We start from the raw sequence: 25,134 nt of genomic DNA on the forward strand, positions 1-25,134 counted from the left end.
TGAGAATAATAATTCTTATTAATTATTAGCATACTTCATAGTGCATAAAATAATTCTGAATTATAAGAGAGTTTTCATTTAGAAAACTTAAGTACAATATTACTGGACTAATTGTAAATTCTTATTATATTCAATTAAAAAGTTGGATGATTTTCTACAGCTATTTTCACTCTGGGTATTTAAAACACATACAGTGTGTGGTACTTTTCAATTATATTTCTGTTGCTACTTTTATTTGGGGGTTTAATTTCAATATCATATAATTAAGATCAAAGTGGAAATGGAAATTAAGTATTTATTATTTTTAAAACTAAATTAGAAATTGCTAATGTTTTAAAAGAAGAAAACCAGAATGTGATATCAATTTAATCTCAAGCATTTTAATAAAGGCTTTCCATAAATTATCTCCAAAAATTCATATTTTTAATTAACAGAATGTTCTAATATTTAGGGAACTTGTTGATTTTGTGGTAAGTTTTCAACCTTGTTATTTTGAGAATTAAAATCTTGTGTTTTGAGATACAATGTAATGGTTGTATGGTAGTATGAGTAAATAATGGATAAATTATTGAACATACTTCAAAAGTATGCTACAAGTTCAATTTCATGGCAAATATTACCTTTTATTGTTTCTATTTAGGATAGTGAATCAAACGACTTGCAAATCCTTTGGTACACCGCTAATCTTTGGAACTTACATGAAAAAGGGGTTGTTCGGGACTTATGGAGTTTTTTCCCTGAATCCTAGCTCTCTAATATGGGTTAAATGTGTCTGTTTTGTGTACCCATGGATTATCCTGGACATATTTTTAAAATGGCACTTAATTTACAGAATTATAGTAATCAGATCAGATTTTTTTTTTTTTATTTTTCCAATTTGACTTTAAATCTTATGAAATTTTGAATATTATATAATTCATCCTTAGTGCCCATTATAGCCTCTAGTGCAGAACAGATATTTAATAGTCACTTGTTTTAAAAAAAAAAAAAAAACATAAAATTATTTTTGTATTCCAATTTGCATAAAATATTATTCAGATAGAAATAAGAACATTACTAAAATGATTAGATACTAACACTATATTTTTATCTTATCTTACAGGTTCTTAAATCTGATCTACAATGGAAAAATTTCTTTTTTATCTGTTTTTCATTGGCATAGCAGTGAGAGCTCAGATCTGTCCAAAGCGTTGTGTCTGTCAGATTTTGTCTCCTAATCTTGCAACCCTTTGTGCCAAGAAAGGGCTTCTATTTGTTCCACCAAACATTGACAGAAGAACTGTGGAACTGCGTTTGGCAGACAATTTTGTTACAAATATCAAAAGAAAAGATTTTGCCAATATGACCAGCTTGGTGGACCTGACTCTATCCAGGAATACAATCAGTTTTATTACACCTCATGCTTTTGCTGACCTACGGAATTTGAGGGCTCTGCATTTGAATAGTAACAGATTGACTAAAATCACAAATGATATGTTCAGTGGGCTTTCCAATCTCCACCATTTAATATTGAATAACAATCAACTGACTTTAATTTCTTCTACAGCATTTGATGATGTGTTTGCCCTTGAGGAGCTGGATCTGTCCTACAATAATCTAGAAACTATTCCTTGGGATGCTGTTGAGAAGATGGTTAGTTTGCACACCCTTAGCTTGGATCATAATATGATTGATAACATTCCTAAGGGGACTTTCTCCCACTTGCACAAGATGACTCGGCTAGATGTAACATCAAATAAATTGCAGAAGCTACCACCTGACCCTCTCTTTCAGCGAGCTCAGGTCCTAGCAACCTCAGGAATCATAAGTCCATCCACATTTGCACTGAGTTTTGGTGGAAACCCCTTGCATTGTAATTGTGAATTGCTCTGGCTAAGGCGTTTGTCTAGAGAAGATGATCTGGAGACCTGTGCTTCTCCTGCACTTTTAACTGGCCGCTACTTTTGGTCAATTCCTGAGGAAGAGTTTTTGTGTGAGCCTCCCCTCATAACTCGTCATACACATGAGATGAGGGTCTTAGAGGGACAAAGGGCAACGCTGAGGTGTAAAGCCCGGGGAGACCCTGAACCTGCAATTCATTGGATTTCTCCTGAAGGGAAGCTTATTTCAAATGCAACAAGATCGCTGGTGTATGATAACGGAACACTTGACATTCTTATAACAACTGTAAAAGACACAGGTGCTTTTACCTGTATTGCTTCTAATCCTGCTGGGGAAGCAACACAAACAGTGGATCTTCATATAATTAAGCTCCCTCACCTATTAAACAGTACAAATCATATCCATGAGCCCGATCCTGGTTCCTCAGATATCTCAACTTCTACTAAGTCAGGTTCTAATGCAAGCAGTAGTAATGGGGACACTAAAATGAGTCAGGATAAAATCGTGGTGGCAGAAGCAACTTCATCTACAGCACTACTTAAATTTAATTTTCAAAGAAATATTCCTGGAATACGTATGTTTCAAATTCAGTACAATGGTACTTATGATGACACCCTTGTTTACAGGTAAGAAAAATTAAGTAAATTTAAATAGCAACCATGCATCTTTGTGTAAGGCTTATTAATGTACTCCTGATGCTTTCAAATTGGCAATGTTATTCTGTGTTGTAATTACAATTCTCAGTTTTAAAGTGCATAATGTAAGGCTTGAAAATGTGGTGGATATATATGGGGAAATCTTCTGAATGGTGTTATTTTTAAAGAGTTCAAATTTATATTTAATATTATGCTTATTTTTTTCACCTCATCTAAGAGATGTGACTATCAGAGAAAAAGATTGATTTAAGTTAAAAATTCAAAAACATACCAGAACTTACACATCCACATGAGTGTTCTTTCCTTCAAGGAAGTCACGTTGGGAGGCTATACCATTATCCCAATGATGCTGCCATTGCTCAAAGCACTTTTGGAATTATCTTTAGAACCTTCGTCATACTATTTTGAATATACCCAGTTGTGGCAAATCTTCGTCTTTTGAGGGTGAATTTGAATTTTGGAAACAAGCAAAAGCCATTTGGAGTCAAGTCTTGTGAATAAGGTGGGTGATCAAGATGGATATTGCCATTTTTGGTCAAAAATAGGATGTAACTATAAAATAATGAGACTGATTCTTTGAATAATTGAGTCATGTGCATGGGTGTTGTCTCATGTGCACTGGTTCTTAAGACAGTTCCAAAGAGATAATTTATAAATATTTTGAGCAGTGAAGGTATCACTGGAATTAAGTATACAATATCTGGGTTAGGACAGTGATGGAGAATTTGCATCTGCTGATGAATTTCTGGTATGTTTTTCTAAAGTTCAGCCTCATTGATTTATAGTCACATCTTGTCCAATTTTCAGTTGGAAATACTTATTCCTTCCTATAATTTCACTGGTGATAGGCTGTACTGCTCTTTGGAAAAGATGCAAAATTATGATTTTGAAAGGATTATTGTTTTGTTTTTAAGCTTTTCCAGATATCAGATCAGTTTCATCCTTATATACACAGATTAAGCTCTTGATGACAGTTTGGTTTTCACTCATGAATGGAAAGGAGAATATGTTTTTAAAATAAGCGTGAATTAGCAAGAAAAATAAAAGTATCCTAGCTCTCCTTGTGATCAATCCTGGCAAGGTTCTACCTGGCTGAGTTTTAATTTCCTCATCTTTAAAAGGCAGAGATTAGACTAAGTGGTTTCTAATAGCCCCTTCATCACTGAGTACAGGTAGAGGTAGGCTATGATATATATCCATGTGAGCTAAACCTAGTTTGTTTGTTTCATAGCAGGGCTCTTGACCTAGCCTCTGGGCAACTTGATCAGTTTTCAATAACAGGCACTGACTCTACCTCTCAACTTCCTGTAGTTACTCTATATTTTATATATTTTAAGCATTCGCTCTATGAAATGTGATAATAGGTCAGGTTTTACTTGCTACATTCCAAGATTTTAATTCTGCCATGATGAGCAAATTCTCTGTGACCTTGAGGTAATTGTTCAGCCTCCCACCTAATGATTATCATCTGAAAATAGTGAAAATGCCTTTCTCATAAGGTCATTGTAAAGATTAAATTTTAGTATACAGAAAGGGCTTAGTAATGTCCTGCATTTTTATACACTCATTATATGGAAGTAGTCTGTCATAAGTACACTGTCTGGCCTGAGAGCATCCTGGTTCATTTAGAACCCCTTGTTTAGGTGCTGCCACATATTAGAACTGCCAAGTTCTAAAATTTTTAAACTCACTAACAGGGGAAAGATAGGGTTAAAAGACAGGGTTTTTTTTTTTTTCTAAATTATTTTTTAGTGATAGCCTGATGTTTTTATCTGAGAAAAAAATGTGGAAAGAAAATAAGCACTCACAAAATACTTTTAAAGGGTGATAGCTTCAGAGATGTCTATAAATTTCTGTCAAATTTTAGAAAATGTGCCTTGATGAAAATTTCCTTCAGTACAGAATGGTCAAGGGGCTTACACTCTGGTCAAAACTGTCCCTGTTCTTATTTCCAGGGTGTTACTTGTACATTTATACTCTCCTCATTTATAAACTGAAACATATAGCAGAGCAAGACATGGGAAAGGGATGAGATCTGTAAATAAAATGCTTTAATCTTTGTAATTATCTTAGTTATTAAAGACAGATTTAGGAGGTACCATTCCATAGCAGCTTATTACTGATTTGGAAAATAAATGCCCTGAAATGCATTTCCATTCTGCTTTCTAATGTGATTGTCAGTGTTTTCCCTTTCTTCAATTTGGCTTTTAGTCACAGAGGTGTTGTAAGTGCTAAATGGATTTGTTTAGCAGTCAGATAATGTCACAGTCACACCTTTCAAAAGCAATTTGTCATAAATGATTTTTCAGCAATGGCTTTTATTAGGAGTTCTGCTTTGCCAAGTAGTGTAATTAGTAAGCTTGTCAAGGCAGGGTGCAGGCACCATTAATATAACGTGGACTCTGACAATGACTTTTAGCCTTTTAACTCGTAAATATAAGATTAGATCATATTCATTTATTTCATATCTGTTATAAATATGCTTACCTTAATGAGTGCTAAAATGAGACAGAACTAAATTTCTAATGACTTTGTGTGTGCATGTTTTATTTTGTTTTAAATATTAACACAAATTCCATTGTCCCTCAGAATGATACCTCCTACTAGCAAAACTTTTCTGGTCAATAATCTGGCTGCTGGAACTATGTATGACTTGTGTGTCTTGGCCATATATGACGATGGCATCACTTCCCTCACTGCCACAAGAGTCGTGGGTTGCATCCAGTTCACTACGGAACAAGATTATGTCCGTTGCCATTTCATGCAGTCCCAGTTTTTGGGAGGCACCATGATTATAATTATTGGTGGAATAATTGTAGCATCTGTGCTGGTTTTCATCATCATTCTAATGATCCGGTATAAGGTTTGTAACAATAATGGGCAGCACAAGGTCACCAAGGTTAGCAATGTTTATTCTCAAACTAATGGGGCTCAAATACAAGGCTGTAGTGCAACACTGCCCCAGTCCATGTCTAAGCAAGCTGTGGGACATGAAGAGAATGCCCAGTGTTGTAAAGTTGCCAATGACAATGTGATTCAATCTTCAGAAACTTGTACGAGTCAGGACTCTTCTACCACTACCTCTGCTTTGCCTCCTACCTGGACTTCAAGCACGTCTGTGTCCCAAAAGCAGAAAAGAAAGACTGGCACAAAGCCCAGTACCGAACCACAGAATGAAGCTGTCACAAATGTTGAGTCCCAAAACACTAACAGGAACAACTCAACTGCATTGCAGTTAGCTAGCCGACCTCCTGATTCTGTCACAGAGGGGCCCACATCTAAAAGAGCACATACCAAGCCAAGTAAGTTTCTCACTTTGCCTGCTGAGAGATCCAGAGCGCAGCACAGGTATTCGCTGAGTGGAGAAGTAAAGGAATACTATTGCTTTGCTAATTCACCAAGCACACGTGAACTGTTCTCTAAAAGAAGCATGTCTGTGAATGGGATATTAATTCAGTCTGATGGTGCTGATGGTCCTAGTGGAAAAGTCACTCTTTGAAACTGAGAGGTTATCAGAAAGCTTTGTGTAATCTATTATTTCTTTTTAATGAAAACTTACTTTGGAAATTGAAATGCAGAATTTCAATCATCTGATAGGCTAGTAGAGCTCAGGTTACAAATACACCATCTAAGATACAGTTATTATGTGTGTCTGTGTGTGTTTGTGTACACACGCACACAAATGCTCATACACCTATATGAAAATTACATAGATAAAACGATTTAAAGGGGGGAAACCTGAGATAGCAAGAGTGCCTTCCCCTTTTTTAATACTGGCTTCCAGGTTCTGCAGTAGAAAATAGTAAAATGCAAATTGTTATAAGGAAAAAAATGTTTTGCATAAAAAATTTTATTTCCTCCAATTCTAAAAATGGCCTCCTATGGATAACTGGGATTTTTCCATAAGTAGATTTTATATTTTTTACAATGAAAATTGTGTTGTAGAGAACAAGTCTGTGTTGTTATATTGTTTAAAATAAAATGTTTAATTATTATACCAAGACAATGCTAGAATAAGTACCCTTCTAAACAATGCTGTTGTTTCCCGGTGTCTTGATGGTTATGTCATGCTCATTCCATGACACAGCTTTTTCGGTAGAAAGAATCTTGAATTTATCAGAAAATCCAATCAGTTTTGTGTCACAGGCCACAATTTTGTATGCATCTACCTGGGCATATGAAGATGTTTTCATTCATTCAACACAGTTGCTGAATGAATGTTTTATTTTTTTTTTTAAATGCAAGTTAAAGAGGAGGAGTCAAATATAGGACTGCCTTTATGAGAAGGGTGTTGATTTTTATCACCAAGTGAACTGGAAAACTTCTAATGGAGTTTTCATCACATGTTAAATAACATAAAATATTGCTCATTAACCAGATAGTGACTTTCCCCCTTTTGTGCTATATAATTCTACTTGTGAATGTTTTCCACTTAAAGTAAATGCATTTATTATTTTGACCAAATGCTAAATTTAATCAGATATCATGGGATTTAGTGAGGAATATATCATTTTTGTAAAGGATTTTAAAGTTAGTCAGAAAACAATATTGTTTCTTAATAACATAGTATTCTTGGAAATTCATTGAAATTAAGATCTATAGATAAATGTCCTTATCTACTTGTTGGAAAAAAAATAATATACTAACATGATGGTGTTTATTAATAATTAATAAGTGTTTTGAACATAAAAGTTTTTTTCTTTGCTTTTTGTTTTATTTTCATTTTGTGTTGACGATATGGTTCATGTGCAAACTTAGACTCGTTACCTGGCACAAATGAATATGATATTTCATCCATTAACACATTCAGTGGGTACTTGATATATACCATATACTCCCTGGGAGTATGTTAAAATATACAGTAAACGTTTATTAATTCTTTCAAATCATTTGCAATATCATTTAAAGCAGAAGTGCAGAATGTGAAATTATTAGTTTAATTTCCTTCTGGTAGAGACATATACAAAAATTTCAGTTAACTTTTACTCTATGGAGTTGCATCTTATCCTCTGTATTATTTTGTTGAATGAAGAGTATACACAGAGTACTTAGAAATGACTTTTCACACAGTCTTGAACAAAATTGTCCATGTTACGTTTCCTAAGTTGCTTTGTCGCTTCCCTGTCTGAGAAATTTGCCTTTCACATTTACAAGGGCTAATTATGATTCAATGTTCACAGAAATAGTTCTTTGGGAAATAAATCAGTTCACAGGTATGGATGTAGTTTGTGAAATCAAAAGCTATAGTCAAAGTGGTGTGTTTTCAAAACTCTTAGGCTAATAAGGTTCTAACTCAACTCTGCATTTTAAGTTAACATCAGTTATACTGTTTCTCATGAGATGATGATAATAAACATTAATCTTCCCCTTCACAGATTGATGAGAACAGTATTAAAAGGTCTTTACTGTACAACAGCTTGCAAGCTTTAAAGAAATAAATCCCTAAGGAAACAATTTCTGAAATCGGGAAGGATAAGAAGGGTCTGAGATTATGTAACACAGCAGTTTAGCATACCTTCTCCAAGCTACTCGTGAACTTATTTTATGATTTGCAGTTGCCATCTTTTTAAAAATGAATACCATGCTTGTTTATGTTATAAAGCTTTAATTAAAAACATCTTGTTTCTCATAGATATTTAAAAATTCTATGGTATCTAATCATTTGAATTTTTCTTTGCTTGACTAAAGTCATTGAAAATAATTCAATATTTTATTACTTTTGCTAGACTGTACTCAGATTTTATTAATCAAATGCATTCACATTTTGTCTTCAAAGTGAAGTTTTGGTATCTTTTACTAAAAGTTTATATTTTAAAAGATCAAAAATGATCTATGATAAAAGTCAAGTGTGTTTTATGTTTATTAAGGATATGATGAAATTTTAACTTAGCGAGATAATGAATGCTACCTACTACAATGTCTGAAACAGAATAGTTGTTAAGATGAATGAATGAGCAAATGGATAGATAAATAAATCAATGGGGCTAGGCAGGGAGGTGGTAATAAGAATTTTGATTAATAAGCAAAATTAAGGTTTGTGATCAGATATTATATCACCGCAAAAAAAAAAATAAATTTTGAGGGGCTGGAAATATTTCTCAGTTGGTAGAGTCCTTCCTTGCCTCACATCATACACAAGGCCCTGGGTTCATTCCCCAGCACCACAAAAAAAAAAAAAAAAAAAAAGGAAAGAAAAGAAATTCTCTTATATTTTTTTCAGTTTTTTGTTCTGTCACTTATGGCATCCCTTACTTACTCTGTCATATCCATCTATTTATTTATATAATCTAAATCATGTGGTCTGCTGTTTGTTAATGCTGGCTATATATAGAATTGATATGCTATTTTTATTTCTTTTTACTTACTTTTGTTTAATTTTTAGCCATTTTATATTATCAGCTTATTCAATGTTAAGTACAGAATTACAAAACACAATGTCTGCCATTAAGCATATTTTAACAGGCATTCATTGTAAACATTTTAAAAAATAATAAGGGTCCTATGTTATTTTTGTTCTTTTTGGATAATCATCCTCAAATTGAAAAATACAAAACTATTGTTACAGTAGTGTCCTAGGGGTAATGTACAACCCAAAGTCACCTCAAAATTCCAAGAAGCAGCATTTGGTTTGATGAATATTTTAACTTTTAGGCTTCAAATAGTTTAAAATACAAAATGCTGAATTGAACTATTTAAATTAGATACAGCAACCAGTAACACTGACACTGTGACCAGTTTATTTCCTGTAGTTTTTCTAACAATTAATGGAATCAGTTGAGTTCTCAGTACACTGTATTTGATTTAAAACCTTTGATTTTAACTACTTTGCATATTTGTTTTACTAAAAAAGTTTTAGAATGTTTCTAAAGTATTAATGGCATTCTATAGATATAAGAAATCTATTCTCTTAAACATACTTTCTCCACAATTATTTGAAGATCCGCTAAAAATTAAATGTGTTCTATATTTACTTGTCTAAAGGAATATTTGTATTCCCCCCTTTTTGTGAACTATTTGCTCTGATTTAAAACTGTAGTACTTGCTTCCAACATAGTTTCAAATATTTTATTTGCTTTTATTTCTGAAAAGAAACTTCCACTTATATACCTACAAATAATTAAGAGTAATCATTACAAAATTCATCTTAATTGCCTTTCCATTCATAAGTTTTAGTAATTCTATTCAGTTTATGTACAGTAATAAACTCCTATAATCTTTAAAATGCCAATAATGAAAAAGCCTATAAACATAAAATATCTTCTTTTAGGTAGGATAATAAAAGCAAATGAGACTTTTCTTCAAAGATAACAAATACAAGCCCGTTGTTTTGGTAGGTTTCCAGTTGTATTTAAAAATGCTGGGGTTGGGGTTATGGCTCAGCAGTAGAGAGCTCGCCTCGCATGTGCAAGGCCCTGGGTTCAATCCTGAGCACCACATAAAAATAAATAAATAAAAGTTAAAAATAAAAAATGCTAAGCCTGGCTTGAGGCACATGCCTATAATCCCAGGGGTTCAGGAGGCTGAGGCAGGAGGATCTCAAATCCAAAGTCACCCTCAGCATCTTAGATAGGCCCTAAGCAACTCAGTGAACCCTGTCTCTAAATAAAATATAAAAAGTGACTGGAGATGTGGCTCAGTGGTTAATTGCCTCTGAGTTCAATCCCCAGTACCAAAAAAAAACAACAATGTCCTTTCCTATTTCACAGAATGTGTATGATATGCTATCATCCCCTGCCCAGTATCTTCTTGGGTCACAAAAGCAGTGCAATGTTTCCATGGTAACCAAGGATGTTCCTGTGTGAGTGTGGACAGGGTTGACATAGTGGTGCATTGGATGGAAGAGTATGATTTTCTTTTCCTCTTAGCTTGTTAATAATGGTAATAATTATAATTTATCTTATGCTATTAGCGACTTTGAATATTTTATGGCAAAGAAATATGTCATTCACATTACCTCAAGGACAGACAACATAATAAAAATCAACAACTGGATTTTTGAAAGTTTCAAAGCTCTGCCTCTCAGATTACTCAGTCCTTTCCTTTCCATGTTAGATAAATATATGTTGGAATTATAAATGCAATTAGTTTTGTCAAGTATTTCTTTGTTCTTTTATTTTTTTAAAGGAAATAATGAATACTTCTTATACTAGTGCAGAAGACATTTTAAAATAAAAAGAATGGTAAATATATTCCTGTGATTGGGCCATCAAAAAAATGTGGTGCCATCTAAAGTTGGTTATAAAAAGTAACAGTTTTAACTGGGAATATATTTGTGTTAAATCACTTCATTAAGCAATGCTAATACATTTATAATTCTATCAAATGTTACAAATAATCAATATAACAAGATATTCAGTGTACCACTCTGCCTTCTAATTATGTTCTACTATTCCTAAGTAAAATTTTACAATCTAAAGTTAACATTAAATAAATCTGTATATTCTTTATATGTATAAATCTGTATATATACTCTGTAATACATATGTACTCTGGATAAGAGTCATGTCTCTTAATTGTATATCTATGATAATATACACATAGATATACAATAAATTATTTAAAAGCACAATGTTTTTCATGTAATATTAATTTGTTATTTTGTGATTGATAAGATGAAATTAGATTTAAATTGCCTATCATAGATCTTCTCCAGGAAAATCAAATAAATTGTAATTTATCAGATAATAATGGTCTAGAAACTCTCCAGTATAAATTTATTATTTTAAATTTCCCATTGATAACCATATCTACCCAATTTCACCCATTCTTTTCAAATCAGTAACTCATATTTGTGAATTTTAAAAATGAGAAAGAATATATATTTCAAATAGATTCAGGAGAAAGTCATGGAGGCCTTTTCACTTAATGTACATGGAGTTCAAAGTGTTTGTACATTTAACTAACAATAGGCTGTAGATATAATGATGCTCCAGAATATATCCAAAAATAATTTTATCAAGTGATAGAGCCTATGAGATATATTTGTAGGCTCTACCATAATCAAATTCCCTAATCATTTTTTTTCTCCATCATTTGGATGTCTCTTATTATTGTTTTCATGACAAACTTAATCACCAGTGGCCATTGTAAATTTATATGGTTATTTGTGAAGATTTGTAAGAAAATATTTTGTCCTAGTCTCATCATACTCATCTGTGAATCCTGACAATGACTGTCCTCTTAGACACCTAGATTTTCTTATCCTTGCACCACTTCTAAATGATTAGTCTGCATACAAGAAGATATTTTGAAAAGAAATAGAATGTATGATATTCAGGACTGTATGATGGTATTAAACTTTTATAGGTAATAGGCATATACATATGGATATAAAGGCAGAATGTTTGCATTTAACACATTACTTTTGCATAAAAATGAATGGGTTCTTGACACAAATATGCTATTGTTTGGAGAGTGGATATTAAATGATGGCTAATATTGTATTATTTTATATTCTGTGTGGTCAATATAGCTGAACTGTATTACTGTTGTGGAATATTTTTTCCTTGATGCACTTTTCCATGTTAATCATATGCAACCATAGAGTTGAAAGACTAACTCTAAGCAGAGAAAAATGAATAGAAATCTGATTTTCTTGTATAACAAATATTCCCTATTGAAAATTATTCATTGTAGTTACTAGAACAATATATTTTGAAATTCTGCTTTAATAGTACTATGGTGAAGGAAATAGCCAAAAAGAAGTCTAAAATACAAGAGTCATTTGCAACTAACCCAGTAAGAGTTAAGACAATATTAATCAATCTTCAAGAGAAGTTACCAAGATTTCAGTGAGGAAGGTTTTAAAGGGACTGTTTCTTTAAAAAAAAAAAAATTGAATTGTTCATGACACTGAAAATTTTATTCCCAGATGCTTTGCTGACTAATGTTGACCAGAATGTCCTCGAAACACAGGTGAGAATCTTATTACCTGTAGCATACTTCAACCCTTAAGTGGATTTATTATTTTAAAGCTGAATTTTCTAACTTTTGGCTTGGAGTTTATGTAGCTTGTCAAAATTTTCCATTAAAAATTTTATTACATGTCTGATTCACACTGTAATAAACAAAAGTATTACTAATACTGCTTCACTTTTGTAGTTATGCATGATATAATTGATATTTTTTACAAATATTTCCAAACATGCAGACAGTAACTTGATAAGAATGAATTTGCTCCTATCCTTGACCTCCATGTCCTGAGAGGAGGTAAAAGGATACATTATACTTCATTGAAAATGGATGAACACAAGTGTTTTGCTGTTATCTAAAATGAATGAAGCCACTTTAAAGTGGAGCAAAATACTACACATGAAATATTCATGGTATTCCTTTTGTCAGCAACCAATTACTCTTCTTGAGTGTTTTTTTTTTTTTTTTTCATTTTGGAAGTTTCAAATGAGTATTTGATTCCTGCATTTTAATTGGATCAGAAAGTGTGTTTCCAGAGCAGAATAGCACTTAAGCAATCTGTTCAAACAGCTGGAAGCATCAGACATTTGTTTGAGGTTTGGCACAGGAAAAAAAAATTGTTTTTATAAGTCTTAAAAAGGTCATTGATTTATTTGTTGGTAGTAAAAATAGGGTCTTGTTTTTTAACATTTCATATTTTAAAAGACAATAATTTGGTCAATGTTAGTTTTCCCTACAGCATTCCAGCCCCACATCAAATAAAAAATGTTTATGCTTCATTTCTTCACTGAATTTAAGATCCCATTTTTACCTCACAGAAAAAGAACAGATGGCTCACTGGAAACAATCAATAGTACACTGTCGGGTACATGCTCTGTGTTCTGTGTGTACTGAATTGAACTGCATGAAGGTGCCTTCCTTTAACAACACCTTTTATCTGAACCTCTGTCTCCCCTAGTCTCTGTCTCTGTTTCTCTGTTTCTTCCTCCACTTTTCTTCCGTTTCTGTCTCTCATCTTTAAAAATTCATTTATTATGTGATTTGGACAGCCAGCTGAGCTGAAAGTTACGATACTTTCAGAAAGGGATTAGGAAGTAGAACATAAATGTAATGAGAAGTATAATTCAGAACAATTCCAAGATATTCATAATTCATGGATTATGTTATATATTATTGTGCTTGTGTATTTTACCATATTATTAGGAAGTAAATTTTGTTCTTTCTTGCGAATGCCCCTCCATTGCTAGAGATAGCACAGGATTTGACAATGTGATAAATACATAAATATTTCGTGATGACTCTTTCATCCCACAATACCTAGTATTAATTATAGAACATTGGAAAATATATTTAAAAATAAGATGTAATATAAACTACTCATAATCTACCACTAACATACAAGTTATAATAATCTAAGGTTTAATTTTCAAGTGACTAACTCTTTCACTCTAAAGTGAATTCATGTTATGTGTATCGTTTGTATTAAGTGTGTTAGATATTCTTTGTATCAGACTGTTTATGTGTGTGTGTGTGTGTAATATGTCATCTTTTAAAAACTGTATACTGAGTTATTCCTCAGCCTTTTACAAAAAAAACTGCTATTACAATGTAATAGAAACTTCCATTTCATAATTTTCTAATTTTCCTCTTTTTTTCCTATAAGTATTAGCAAGGAAAACAAATTCATAGGAAAAGTAATTCTATAAAAATTTAGTGTCAGTACATTATCACTGGTTAGGCAACTCTTGCTACATTACTGTTATCAGATTGAAGTTACTTTATGACCTCAACCTAAGAATTCTTGGTGTTTGGTATGTGATTTCTGGTCCTGTCAGCAGGACCAGTGGTGCTCCCTCTGAAGGAACTGCCCTGTGTGCTTTCTTTCTTCTTATAACCTTTTGCACTCTCAGCAGCATTTTTACTGTGTGAATGAAAAGGAGAAGAGTGCTGGCAAAGACCCTTTGTAATCACAGCTTCTCAGCTCTGTATTTTCGGTAGCTTTCATACTGAGGTGCCAGCTAAGGTGAATCTTTTCCCAATTGAATAAAGTTGAAAAAGTTATTTCAATTCCATTTTCCAGAATATGCCCTATTCTGATTTTCTACTTTATGTGCCTTCCTAAATATGGATAGAAATAAAATGAGCTTGAAATATTTCAATACAACACACATGATTATTCTGTAATAAAATCCTAAGATTCTAATCACACTGAGAGAAATCAGGAACAAAGGAGAAAGGAATTATTGGTAAAATTAACGATGATGACTCTACACATAAACTGGCCCTTAAATATAATCCTAAGTTTGGCAAAGATTTTTATTGTTAAGAAGAGCTATATGAGACAAGAGTTATGCCATGTTTAGCAATTGAGATACGAACAATGGACTAGTTTGCATCTATACTGAAAATTTCTTTCAGTAAAATTTCTTAAGAAGTATTTGCTGAGCTAGATATTGTGATGCATACCTGAAATCTCAGCTACTAAGTAGGCTAAGGCAGGAGGATCACAAGTTCGAGGCTAGTCTTGGCAATGTAGAAAGACCTTGTCTAAAAAAAAGTAAAATTAAATTAAAGGAGTGGGGGATGGAGCTAGCTCAGTGTTAGAGTGCCCCTGGGTTCAATCCACAGTACCAAAATAATAATAATAATAATTAATAATAATAATAATAATAAGTATTTTCTGTATTCAAACCAATAAAATACATTTTGTGTTTGTGTGCTTGTAAACATGCAGAAGAATATGACATGTTCTAGTTATTTGTACCAGTATGTACAGTGATTGATATTTTTCTTTCTTTCTTTTTTTTTGGTACTGTGTATTGAACTCAGGGACACTCAACCACTAAGCCACATCCCGAACCCTATTTTATATTTTACTTAGCAACAGGGTCTCACTGAGTTGCTTAGCACCTCACCGTTTCTGAGGCTCGCTTTGAACTCACAATCCTCCCAACTCAGCCTCCCAAGCCCCTGGGATTAAAAACATGATGCACCATACCTAGCTGGTTTCTGATTTTTAATAAATTTCATTTGTAATTATTTTGTTTAGTATCAATTAAGATGTTTTTTTTTTAATTTAGACTATCATGAAATATTTTCTGCATATGCACTTATCATGAAATATGCAGTTCTTTTAGAGAAATTATTATTTCCAAATGAATAAAAATTCAATAATATTGACAATGAATAGTAACATTTTTAAAACAATGGGAAAATACAGAGATAGGACAGTATATAAAATAAAAGCCAAAGAGCAAAGCAGATGTTTATATGTGATGTCAATGTACATGTTTAGTATTCTTAATCCAAAAATCACCAATCCAAAATGTTCAGAATATAAAACATGTGATGCCACAAGTGAAAAATTTCACACCTGATTTCATGTGATGGGTCATGGTCAAAAAGAAGTTAACTATAAATGTATAAAATTATCTTTAGAAGATATATGTGAAACATAAATGAATTTTGTGTTTATATTTGGGTTCTTTCCTTAAGACACCCCACTGTCTATCTGTTTATATATAGATAGAGGTCTATCTGCCTATCTTGTTATCTATATATACATAGAGAGATAGACATATGTAAATATTCCAAATTCTGAAAAAAAATCAAATTCTGAAACACTTCTGGTTCCATGAATTTTAGAGAAGGGAAGTTTAACCTGTACATCAAATATTCCTAACTTGGTATTAAAATTTGTTATCCTATAAGGATTTATGTTTGGCAAAGTCAAACTAGATATATGACCAATTATCATTTTTTTCTAGATATGTTGAATTATTATATTACTACTTACTGTAACTCAAATTTGGAATAATTTAACTTTTTATCAAAAGTAGTATGTTACTGAATATATTTAAAAAATTGTCTTCCAATTCACCAATTTGATATATGCTATGAATCCAAAAATGAAGAATTTGAGGATGTATATCAATTGCATTTTGAAGATAATTTTGCAATAATTTTCTGAAAATATTTCAGGTAAAGTATGATAGTGATAGCTGTATTTAAGTACTTTCCAAGATTATTAGTTATCATGTGTATGTATATGTGTGTGAATATATATATAATATACATATTTTATATATATATATATATATATATATATATATATATATTCTTTTTTTTTTACAAATTAGAAATATGTTCCTTCCTTAACTATCTTCAAACAATGGGTGCGCTGTATTCCTTGTCAGTACTAAAAAATTATTGTTCTCTTCAAAAAAAATCTCTTATTCACATTATCAAATATTTTAAAATATTTTCTTAAATACTATTTTACCAACATTTTTCACAAAAATTATCAAAATAATTTTAATATGACTTAATAAAAGTATTGCATGATGTTATCCAAATGTATTCTATATTATTGTTTTAATAAAAAAGATTCGGTAAGTAAAAAAAATCTATAATTCATGACGCAATTATGCCATACGATTAATAAAACCTAAATAGAAACTAATAAACATGTAGTGATTTTTGAATGAAAAGAAGAAAACTTTTTTTCAATACCAGGTATAAGAAAATGTATCTTGCAAACAGTATTTTCCTTCTTTGTCAAGTATAGAATTTATATATCCATAAAAACTGAGTATCATATTGAAGGAAAAATATTTTTACAGTTTTATATTTAAGCCTTTTCATGAAATGGTTTTTATATAATTTCACTTCAAAATCATATTTAAATCAACAATGGTGTGCCCTTTTACACTTATTTTTTCTGTGCATGAAAAATTAATTAGCAAAAATGAATACTATTCTTTACTGTCATTAAACATGGTTTTATGAAATTTCAATATCTTACAAAATTCTCAGCAGAATCTTAAAATTATAAAGATCACTAAGGTTTTAGAAATGCTATTTTACAAACAAATATGAATGTATGTTAAAACTTAAATAGCATGCATTATCAAAGAAAATCATTATTTTGTCTTACTCTCAGGGTGCAAATGTGAAAAAAAAAGCAAGAGAAAATACCATTTCATGTCATGACTTATATAACTATTTAGGCTTCGTACATTTATGTTCTTTTTAAAAAGACTGTTTTATATATTCATTATTTTCAAATTACCAAAAAAAATTAAATATGGATGCGCATGTCTAGATATCATTCAGGTTTGTGTCTCATATTTTATTGCAACTGTGTGCTTACAGTTCAGTAGCTTTGAGATTGCTAGCACAATGTTCTTATTAGCTGTGTGTTTTCTTTTCTTTTTTCTTTTTCTTTTTCATTTCAGAGGCTGGAGTTAATCTGAAGAGCACCACTTCTCTCTCTCCTGAAAAAAGTTGCCACTGATATTTTTACCAGATAAAATTTAAAAAAAAATGTTTCAGTTCGCAAAAGCTAATTGTTGAACTGTTGTCCTAGAAGAAATTGTCCACAGGAGCTGAGGCAGAATTATCTGATGCCAGTGGAAAAGGCTCCATCAGACCATGGTTCATTCCCTTTTCAAACCATTTTTTTTTCTTCTTACAAGTATTTTTTTTAAGAAGGAAAGGAAAAAAAAAACCTACATTGGCATCAAGTTCTGTATCAATCCATCTTACATTGCCATTCATGATTTAACAGACTGTAGAATCTTGAATAATCTATATCACTTTAACAAATAAATGTTTTACTATGACAGAATTTGCACAGTGCCTTATTTATGGAAGAACCTATTGCTTCAAGTGTGAGTGATGAAGTGAGTTTTTCAATAAAAATACTGTTTTATTTCTAGTAGTACAAAAACCTTGTGGAATCACCGATTTTCTATAATATTGGAACATTTTCTTCCATTACTGAGAATGGGCACCCACATCTATGGGAGAGCAATACAGCTATTTAAATAATCTTACAGGAGTTTTATGCCTCATTTAAGGCAAGAAATAATGGAGTCACTCTTCTTACAGTGGGACTGCAGGAAAGAATAAATAGGCACATTATTAATAATCCAATTTGATTCATTGCTTTTCTTGATAGTTAGGACAAAAGAGCCTTTAATAATTGCAGGGCTTATATGTCAATATAAGTGTCCATTTCTCTAATTCTGCACAATTTCAGGATAAAGAACATGCATCTGATTTAACACCAGCATATAAAAACTAGGATATCTTTGATGACTAACAAATGTGAATTGAGTCAAGTTTAAGCAGTGTCTACACAGCTTTTAAGAGCTTGTCTTGGTTTAAAGTGGTACTGAGATGTTTTAGTTTGGCAATATACCTACTATAATCTTCCAAATCTAATACATAGCATAATATGAAAACTTGTAGTACTTGGCATAAGATAGAAGTTTAATTTAAAAAAAAATAACCTTTTATCCCCAATTGAAGTCACATTCTCTAAAACAAAGTCATGTTTCTATTCTTCACAATTTGGGTATTTCTATTATAAGCAATAAATATTTTTTAAATGTCTCAAAACAAAAAAAAGAAAAGAAAATTTGCCTTCAAAATTTCTAAAATGATCTTTTAACTGTTCCAACCCTTATTGACTACTACCAGTATCTCAGCCTCCATAGACAATTTACAGAATTTCACCCATTGGAGCTTCAGAACTTGGAAGCTGTGCTCAGGGGCTTGCCACATTAGAGACACAGACACACAAAATGCATGACTAAAACAGAAGTAACAGATTTGAGTTGCAATTTTGTGGATAATTAGTGAAATTGACAATTTACCTAATTCTCTGTTTCTTGATAAATCTAATTCTCTGAAACAATCCTGTTTATGTATGTGGAAATATTTTACACATATACATGTTTATATTGATAAAAAGGAGACAAACAAGAAGCATTACCTTTGTAGATCTCTCTTTTTTGGGGGGTTGGAGTACTGGGGATTGAACTCAGGGACACTCAACCACTGAGCCACATCCCCAGCCCTATTTCTTATTTTATTTAGAGACAGGGTCTCACTGAGTTGCTAAGCGCCTTGCTAAATTGCTGAGGCTGGCTTTGAATCTGCAATGCTCCTGTCTCAGCCTCCTGAGCTGATGGGATTATGAGCATGCGCCATCACTTCCAGCTGTAGATCTCTTTTTATACACAACTTTTCAAATATACAGTGTCAGAAACAAGAATGGCTTTGCTTTGGTGGATCTTGATACAAAGTAACATTTTGAGGTCTCTCTTCTGAAAACCTGCTAGCTTTATTCAAGGGCATTACACTGTTTATCCTCACATTTCATCTAACCCTTGCTTTTCTTGATGGTGATACCTCCTCAGCAAGTATAGTCTGACCTGTTATGTACTTCTTCATTTCTTTAGAATAATTGTGCTATTGTTTTCCATAGAAAATAATTTTTAGTGTGTTCAAATTAAAATTACACTTCATCACTCAAAAGTCTTTGCACCATGTCTTCTACAATTAAATAAAAAACTTCCATTTATGTATGTGTTCAATCAAGCATTAATCAAGCATTTATAATGTATGCATTTTCTTTGTTTAATGTTGTTAAGAAGAGGCACAGTCTGATTCTCAAGCTGTGCAATAATAAATTGCTTTCATGCAATGATTACACTTGTTATACTAAAGAGATTTAAGTGAACACTGGTGTATGCATATAACACTAATGATTATTCATAAATGGAAGTTCTACTTTTATGAAGTGACAAAATAATATTCTGAAGATAAGTTGAGAAATTATTTCAGTAGAGCATATTATAATGTCCAGGAGTAAGACAGTGAATTTCAATGAGTATCAAATATAACATAAATAGACATCAACTTGTCTTTAATATATTTCACATTCCTGAGACATTTTGGAAGTAATCCAGTTGCTAAAATGTGTATTGTAGGTATGAATACTTGTAGTTCAACTTATGTGAAATCTTACACTATATCATAAAGCACATCAAGCACATACATAAGGAATTCAATGTTTGAATATGATGTACATATAGCTTGGATAAGTAAGGTAGACTGAAAACTATAATTTATATTTTGAAAATACACAATCATTATTTTTAAAGTCCATAGTAAATGTAGAGCTGAATATTACCAGTAAAATAATGTTATTGGTTGAAATGAATGTTACACATAAAATAAAGCTTAAATAAAATTATCAATTTCATTCATAATTTAGTAACTCCCAGACTAGATTTTTACAAATCTTGCTTGTTAGTTGCATCTTATGCTTTTTCGTATATAGAGAATGCTTTATGTACTTTGTGGGGTTATCCTCCAGACATATTCACAGACTCAGACTATTTTTTTCTTCACTCTTTTGTACTTACTATAAAAAATTGTCCATTGTTTATTTACCTTTTTATTTTCAATATTTTTTTACTCATGTTTCACAGGTCTAACAATTAAATATATGTGCATGTGTCTATCTGAATATATCAAGATATATGCAATTATTTAAAACTACAAATGTTGCAGAATATATTATGTACAAAGTGATAGTTTCTAACAAATGACTTTAATATATAAGTGTAATATATAGCAAAACTGCCTACAATGTTTTTCTTTTTTCTTTTTTTTTGTACTGGGGATTGAACTCAGGGGCACTGGAATACTGAGCCACATTCCCACCCCTATTTTTGTATTTTATTTAGGAACAGGGTCTCACTGAGTTCCTTAGGGCCTTGCTTTTTGAACTTGCAATCCTCCTGGCTCAGCCTCCCAAGCAGCTGGGATTACAGGCATGTGCCATTGCACCCAGCCCTACACTGTTTTTCTTAAAAGAATTTTCATTGTGAATAAATATAAAATTTGATAATTTATCCATTTCAAGTATAAAAGTAAATGACAATTATATTCACCGATGTTGTATAATCATTGTTACTTTAAAAAGATAAAAATAAATTTAAAAAATTATTTAAAAACTGTATATTACCCCAAACATAAAATATACACATTTAGGAACAATATTAACTTTTCTCTCTCCCAGCCGTGGATAAACTCTGAACTGCTTTTTTCTCTATGAATTTGCCTATTCTAGAAATTTCTTACAAATGAGATCATATGTAATATTTTTCCTCTGTAAATGGTTTATTCCACTTATAAAAGTTTAAAGATTATTGTATGTTGAGTTTTACATCAGGACTTAACTTCATTTTACAATTGAGTAATATTCCATTGCATATATACCTTTATCTATATACAAATACATGTGGTGTGTGTACACACACAGACACATAAATCACATTTAACCATTCCTTTTTTGAGTTACTTATGTTGTTTCTACTTCTTGACCATCATAAATAATGCTTCAATGATGTAAAGTTATCTGTTTGAGTCTGTTTTTAATTCTTTAGGTCTATATATTTAGAGGTATAATTTCTAGTTTACATGTTAATTTCAGTATTGATTTTTTTAAAGCTATTTAAGGAACTGCCAGTTTGATTTCCACCAGAGATACACCATTTTACATTCCTTTAACTAAGGTATGAGGGTTTTAGGGTTCTAGATTGTCATCCTTGTAATTTTCAAAAAAAAGTTGTTTTCATTCAACTCGTGTGAAGTACAGTAATTTGCCATTTACAATAAGGAAATATTCTAAGAAATGCTCTATTACGTGGTCTTGTTGTTATGCTAACATCATAACATGTTTTTCAACAAATTAGAACAGCTGCAACATCACTAAGCAACACAATCTTAAGCGTCTAAGGTCATATACGCGATTTATCACAGACTGGTGTTATGCCACATGTCACTGCATTTCACTGTGGTCGCATCTGTATTCCCCGGTGACTAATAGTGCAAAGTGTTATTTCATCTTCTTAGATAATTCTAAATATGCTTTGAAGATAAATCTACTACATATTTTTTGAAGATATATTTACTCAAGTATCTTGCTTATAGAAAGAAGTCTATTGTTTTGCTTTTGTTGTTGAGTTGGAGGAATCATTGCTAGTACTTTGTCAGATTCATGACATGTAAATATTTCTCCCATTTTGTGGGCTATATTTTGACATCTTTGATATTGTTCTTTGATGAATAATTTAAATAAGTTTGAAATACAATTATGAAGTTTTCTATTATTTCCTTGTTCTTTTAGTGTTTTCTCAAAGAACCCACTGCAAAACCAGAAGACAAGAACCTTTATCCATATTTTTCTCTAAGAGTTCAATCATTTTAGCTCTTATATTTCAGTGGTTGATTTATTTTGAGTAAAGTTTGCTTATGGCATTGATAGAGGCCCAAATCTATTTGTTTTTTACCTATGTGTTTTTTTAATTTGGAAATTCAGCTGTTCCAGCATTATCTGTTGAAAAACTGAGACTTTCCTCATTTATTACACCAGAAAGTTTTATAAAACATATAAACAAGCAAACAACAACAATAGCTGGGCATAGGACTATGGGTTTATCTTTAAGATTTCTATTCTAATCCATTAGTTTACATGTCTGTGTTTATGTCAGTACCAGAGCATTTTGATTACTGCAGTTATATAAGTTTTAGGATTGAAAAGTGTATGTACACCAGTTTGTTCTTCTTTTTCACAATTGTTTTGGCTACTCGGGGTCCCTTAAAATGCCATATTAGTCTGAAATTTGGTTTTTCCATTTATATAAAAAAGGGGGGTGGATTTGTGCTGGAGTACTGAAAGAGATGACATTAAATTTGTATCTTGCCTTGGGTAAGAATGATAAGGTGTCAATACTCATATTTTCAATCCACGAACATGGGATGTCTTTCCACATATTTGTGTCCTCATTCATTTCTTTCAACAATGTTTTATTAATATTAATAAAAACAACTTATTCTGTATATTGACTTTTTTACTTGAAACTTTGTGGAATTTATTGTTTAGCTCTAGTAATTTTCTTATAGGGTTTTGAGATTATCTACATATAACATCATGCCATCTGTGAAAAGAGATAGTTTGTTTTTTTCCATTCCAATTTATATGCCTTCTGTTTTCTTTTTCTTGACTAATCTTACTGGCTTGAAATTTTAGTAGAATATTAAATAACAGTGGCAGAAATAGTCATCCTTGTGCTGTTTTTGATATTAGAGGAAACCTTTCAATCTTTCAAAATTAGTGTAGATTTTCCATAAATGGACTTTATCATGATAAGGAAAGTTGCTTTTGTTCCTATATTTCTATAGTGTCATTATATAAAGTTCATTATATTTTATCAAATGTGTTTTTTTAGTGTCAATTGAGAAGATCTTGTGAACTTTCTTTAACCACAGCTCTATTAACATAATGTATTGCATTAATTTTCTTATCTGTAGTATCCTGTACATAGCATTTGTAGGATTGCTACATGTTCTTTGTGTATAATATTTTCAATATGCTGATAAATTTGTTATGGTAGATTTTGTTGAGGACTTTGTACACACACACAAATATACACACAATTGATATTTGTGTATATTTCTATTTCTTTGAGATATAATTTTTTGCCTTTTCATCAGGACACTATTGATCTCCTGGAATGAGGGAACATGTGAGTCTTACTCCTGTGCGTTTTTTGTTGTTGGAAATTTTTTATTGTTGTTTGTTTGTTTTTTGAAGAGCTTAAGAAAAATCAATGATAATACTTCTTTAAGTGTTTAGTAGAAGTCTATTGATTTAGGGGCTTTATTGTGGTAGACTTACTAAGATTTTCTAGTTTCTCTTAAGTCAATTTTTGTAATCTCTGTGTCTCTAAGAACTTTTCTGTTTTTTCTAGGCTCTCTAATTTGCTAAAGGGCAATTTCTCATAATATTCTGTTATGATTAATGTTCTTTCTTTAAGATTAGTGCTATCCAATACTGATTGGTGCATTGAAATCTCCAGTCATTATTGCAGAACATTATTGCATTTCCACCTTCAGTTTTGTCCATGTTTGCTTAAAATATTTTGGAGCTTTCTTTGTTAATTTGTATAAGTTTATAGTTGTGATAATCTCTTGATAATGTAATCCTTTTATCCATTATAATATTCTTCTTTGTATCTTGTTACAATCTTCCACTTAATGTCTATCTTTTGTGATATTAGTATAGCCATTATATCTTTTTCTTTATTATTATTTGCATGGAATTACTTTTCCATTCTTCCATTCTCAAGGTGTTTTATGTCTTTAAACAACATATTTCTGACCAGCAGCTAGATGATATATTTTTTTTTATCTTTCTGCCCTTCCATGAGTTTTGATTGAAGAACTTAAACATCTTTTCCTCATTTGCAGTTTATTAGAAAGTACATACTTGGCTTTCTAAAATTTCCTACATACACAGGTGTCTATGAGTGATCTAATTTTCCAAGAAATTTCTTCCTGAGACTCCTAGTCTGTTTCACATCTCAGTGCTCTCTCTCTCTCTCTCTCTCTCTCTCTCTCTATATATATATATATATATATATATATATATATATATATATATATATAAATCCCAAACATCTGCAGGTTGTTAGTTTGCCCTGCTGCACTTTTGAGCTAGGTCTGCTATTTCTCTGGCTGGAAGTTCTAAGTTAGACAAAGTAGAGATAAGAACTGTGCATCAGTATTTCAGGTACTCCACAGACAAATTAGAATGAACATGCAGAATAATTTTTGAATAAGACTGAGTCAGATCCCTCTAGTAGCAAGGACCAGAGTCCCAAATTGAACTTACTGCTACTTTAAGACGCTGTTATGCTGGAAGGGCAAGGAGCAAGAGTACACAAAAATATGACAATGCCCCACTGCCATCTTAAATTTCTAAATTCATGTTGTCCATGACATGAATAAGATTGTAAAGTTTTAGAATTACTTACCAAATGGA

The 25,134-nt window shown here is 31.6% G+C and overlaps 1 protein-coding gene across 1 annotated transcript; it reads left to right on the top strand.

The window, feature by feature from the left end:
* The first annotated feature begins 1,122 nt into the window (after nt 1-1,122).
* Nucleotides 1,123-17,875, top strand: Lrfn5 (leucine rich repeat and fibronectin type III domain containing 5). The gene is made up of 4 exons (XM_027929625.2): nt 1,123-2,507; nt 5,127-5,839; nt 12,409-12,452; nt 17,687-17,875. The coding sequence occupies exons 1-4, from the start codon at nt 1,123-1,125 to the stop codon at nt 17,702-17,704; spliced, it is 2,160 nt and encodes a 719-aa protein (XP_027785426.1). The 3' UTR covers nt 17,705-17,875.
* Nucleotides 17,876-25,134: the final 7,259 nt, after the last annotated feature.

This window comes from Marmota flaviventris, chromosome 2 (genome assembly GCF_047511675.1).
Source record: "Marmota flaviventris isolate mMarFla1 chromosome 2, mMarFla1.hap1, whole genome shotgun sequence".
NCBI lineage: Eukaryota > Metazoa > Chordata > Mammalia > Rodentia > Sciuridae > Marmota > Marmota flaviventris.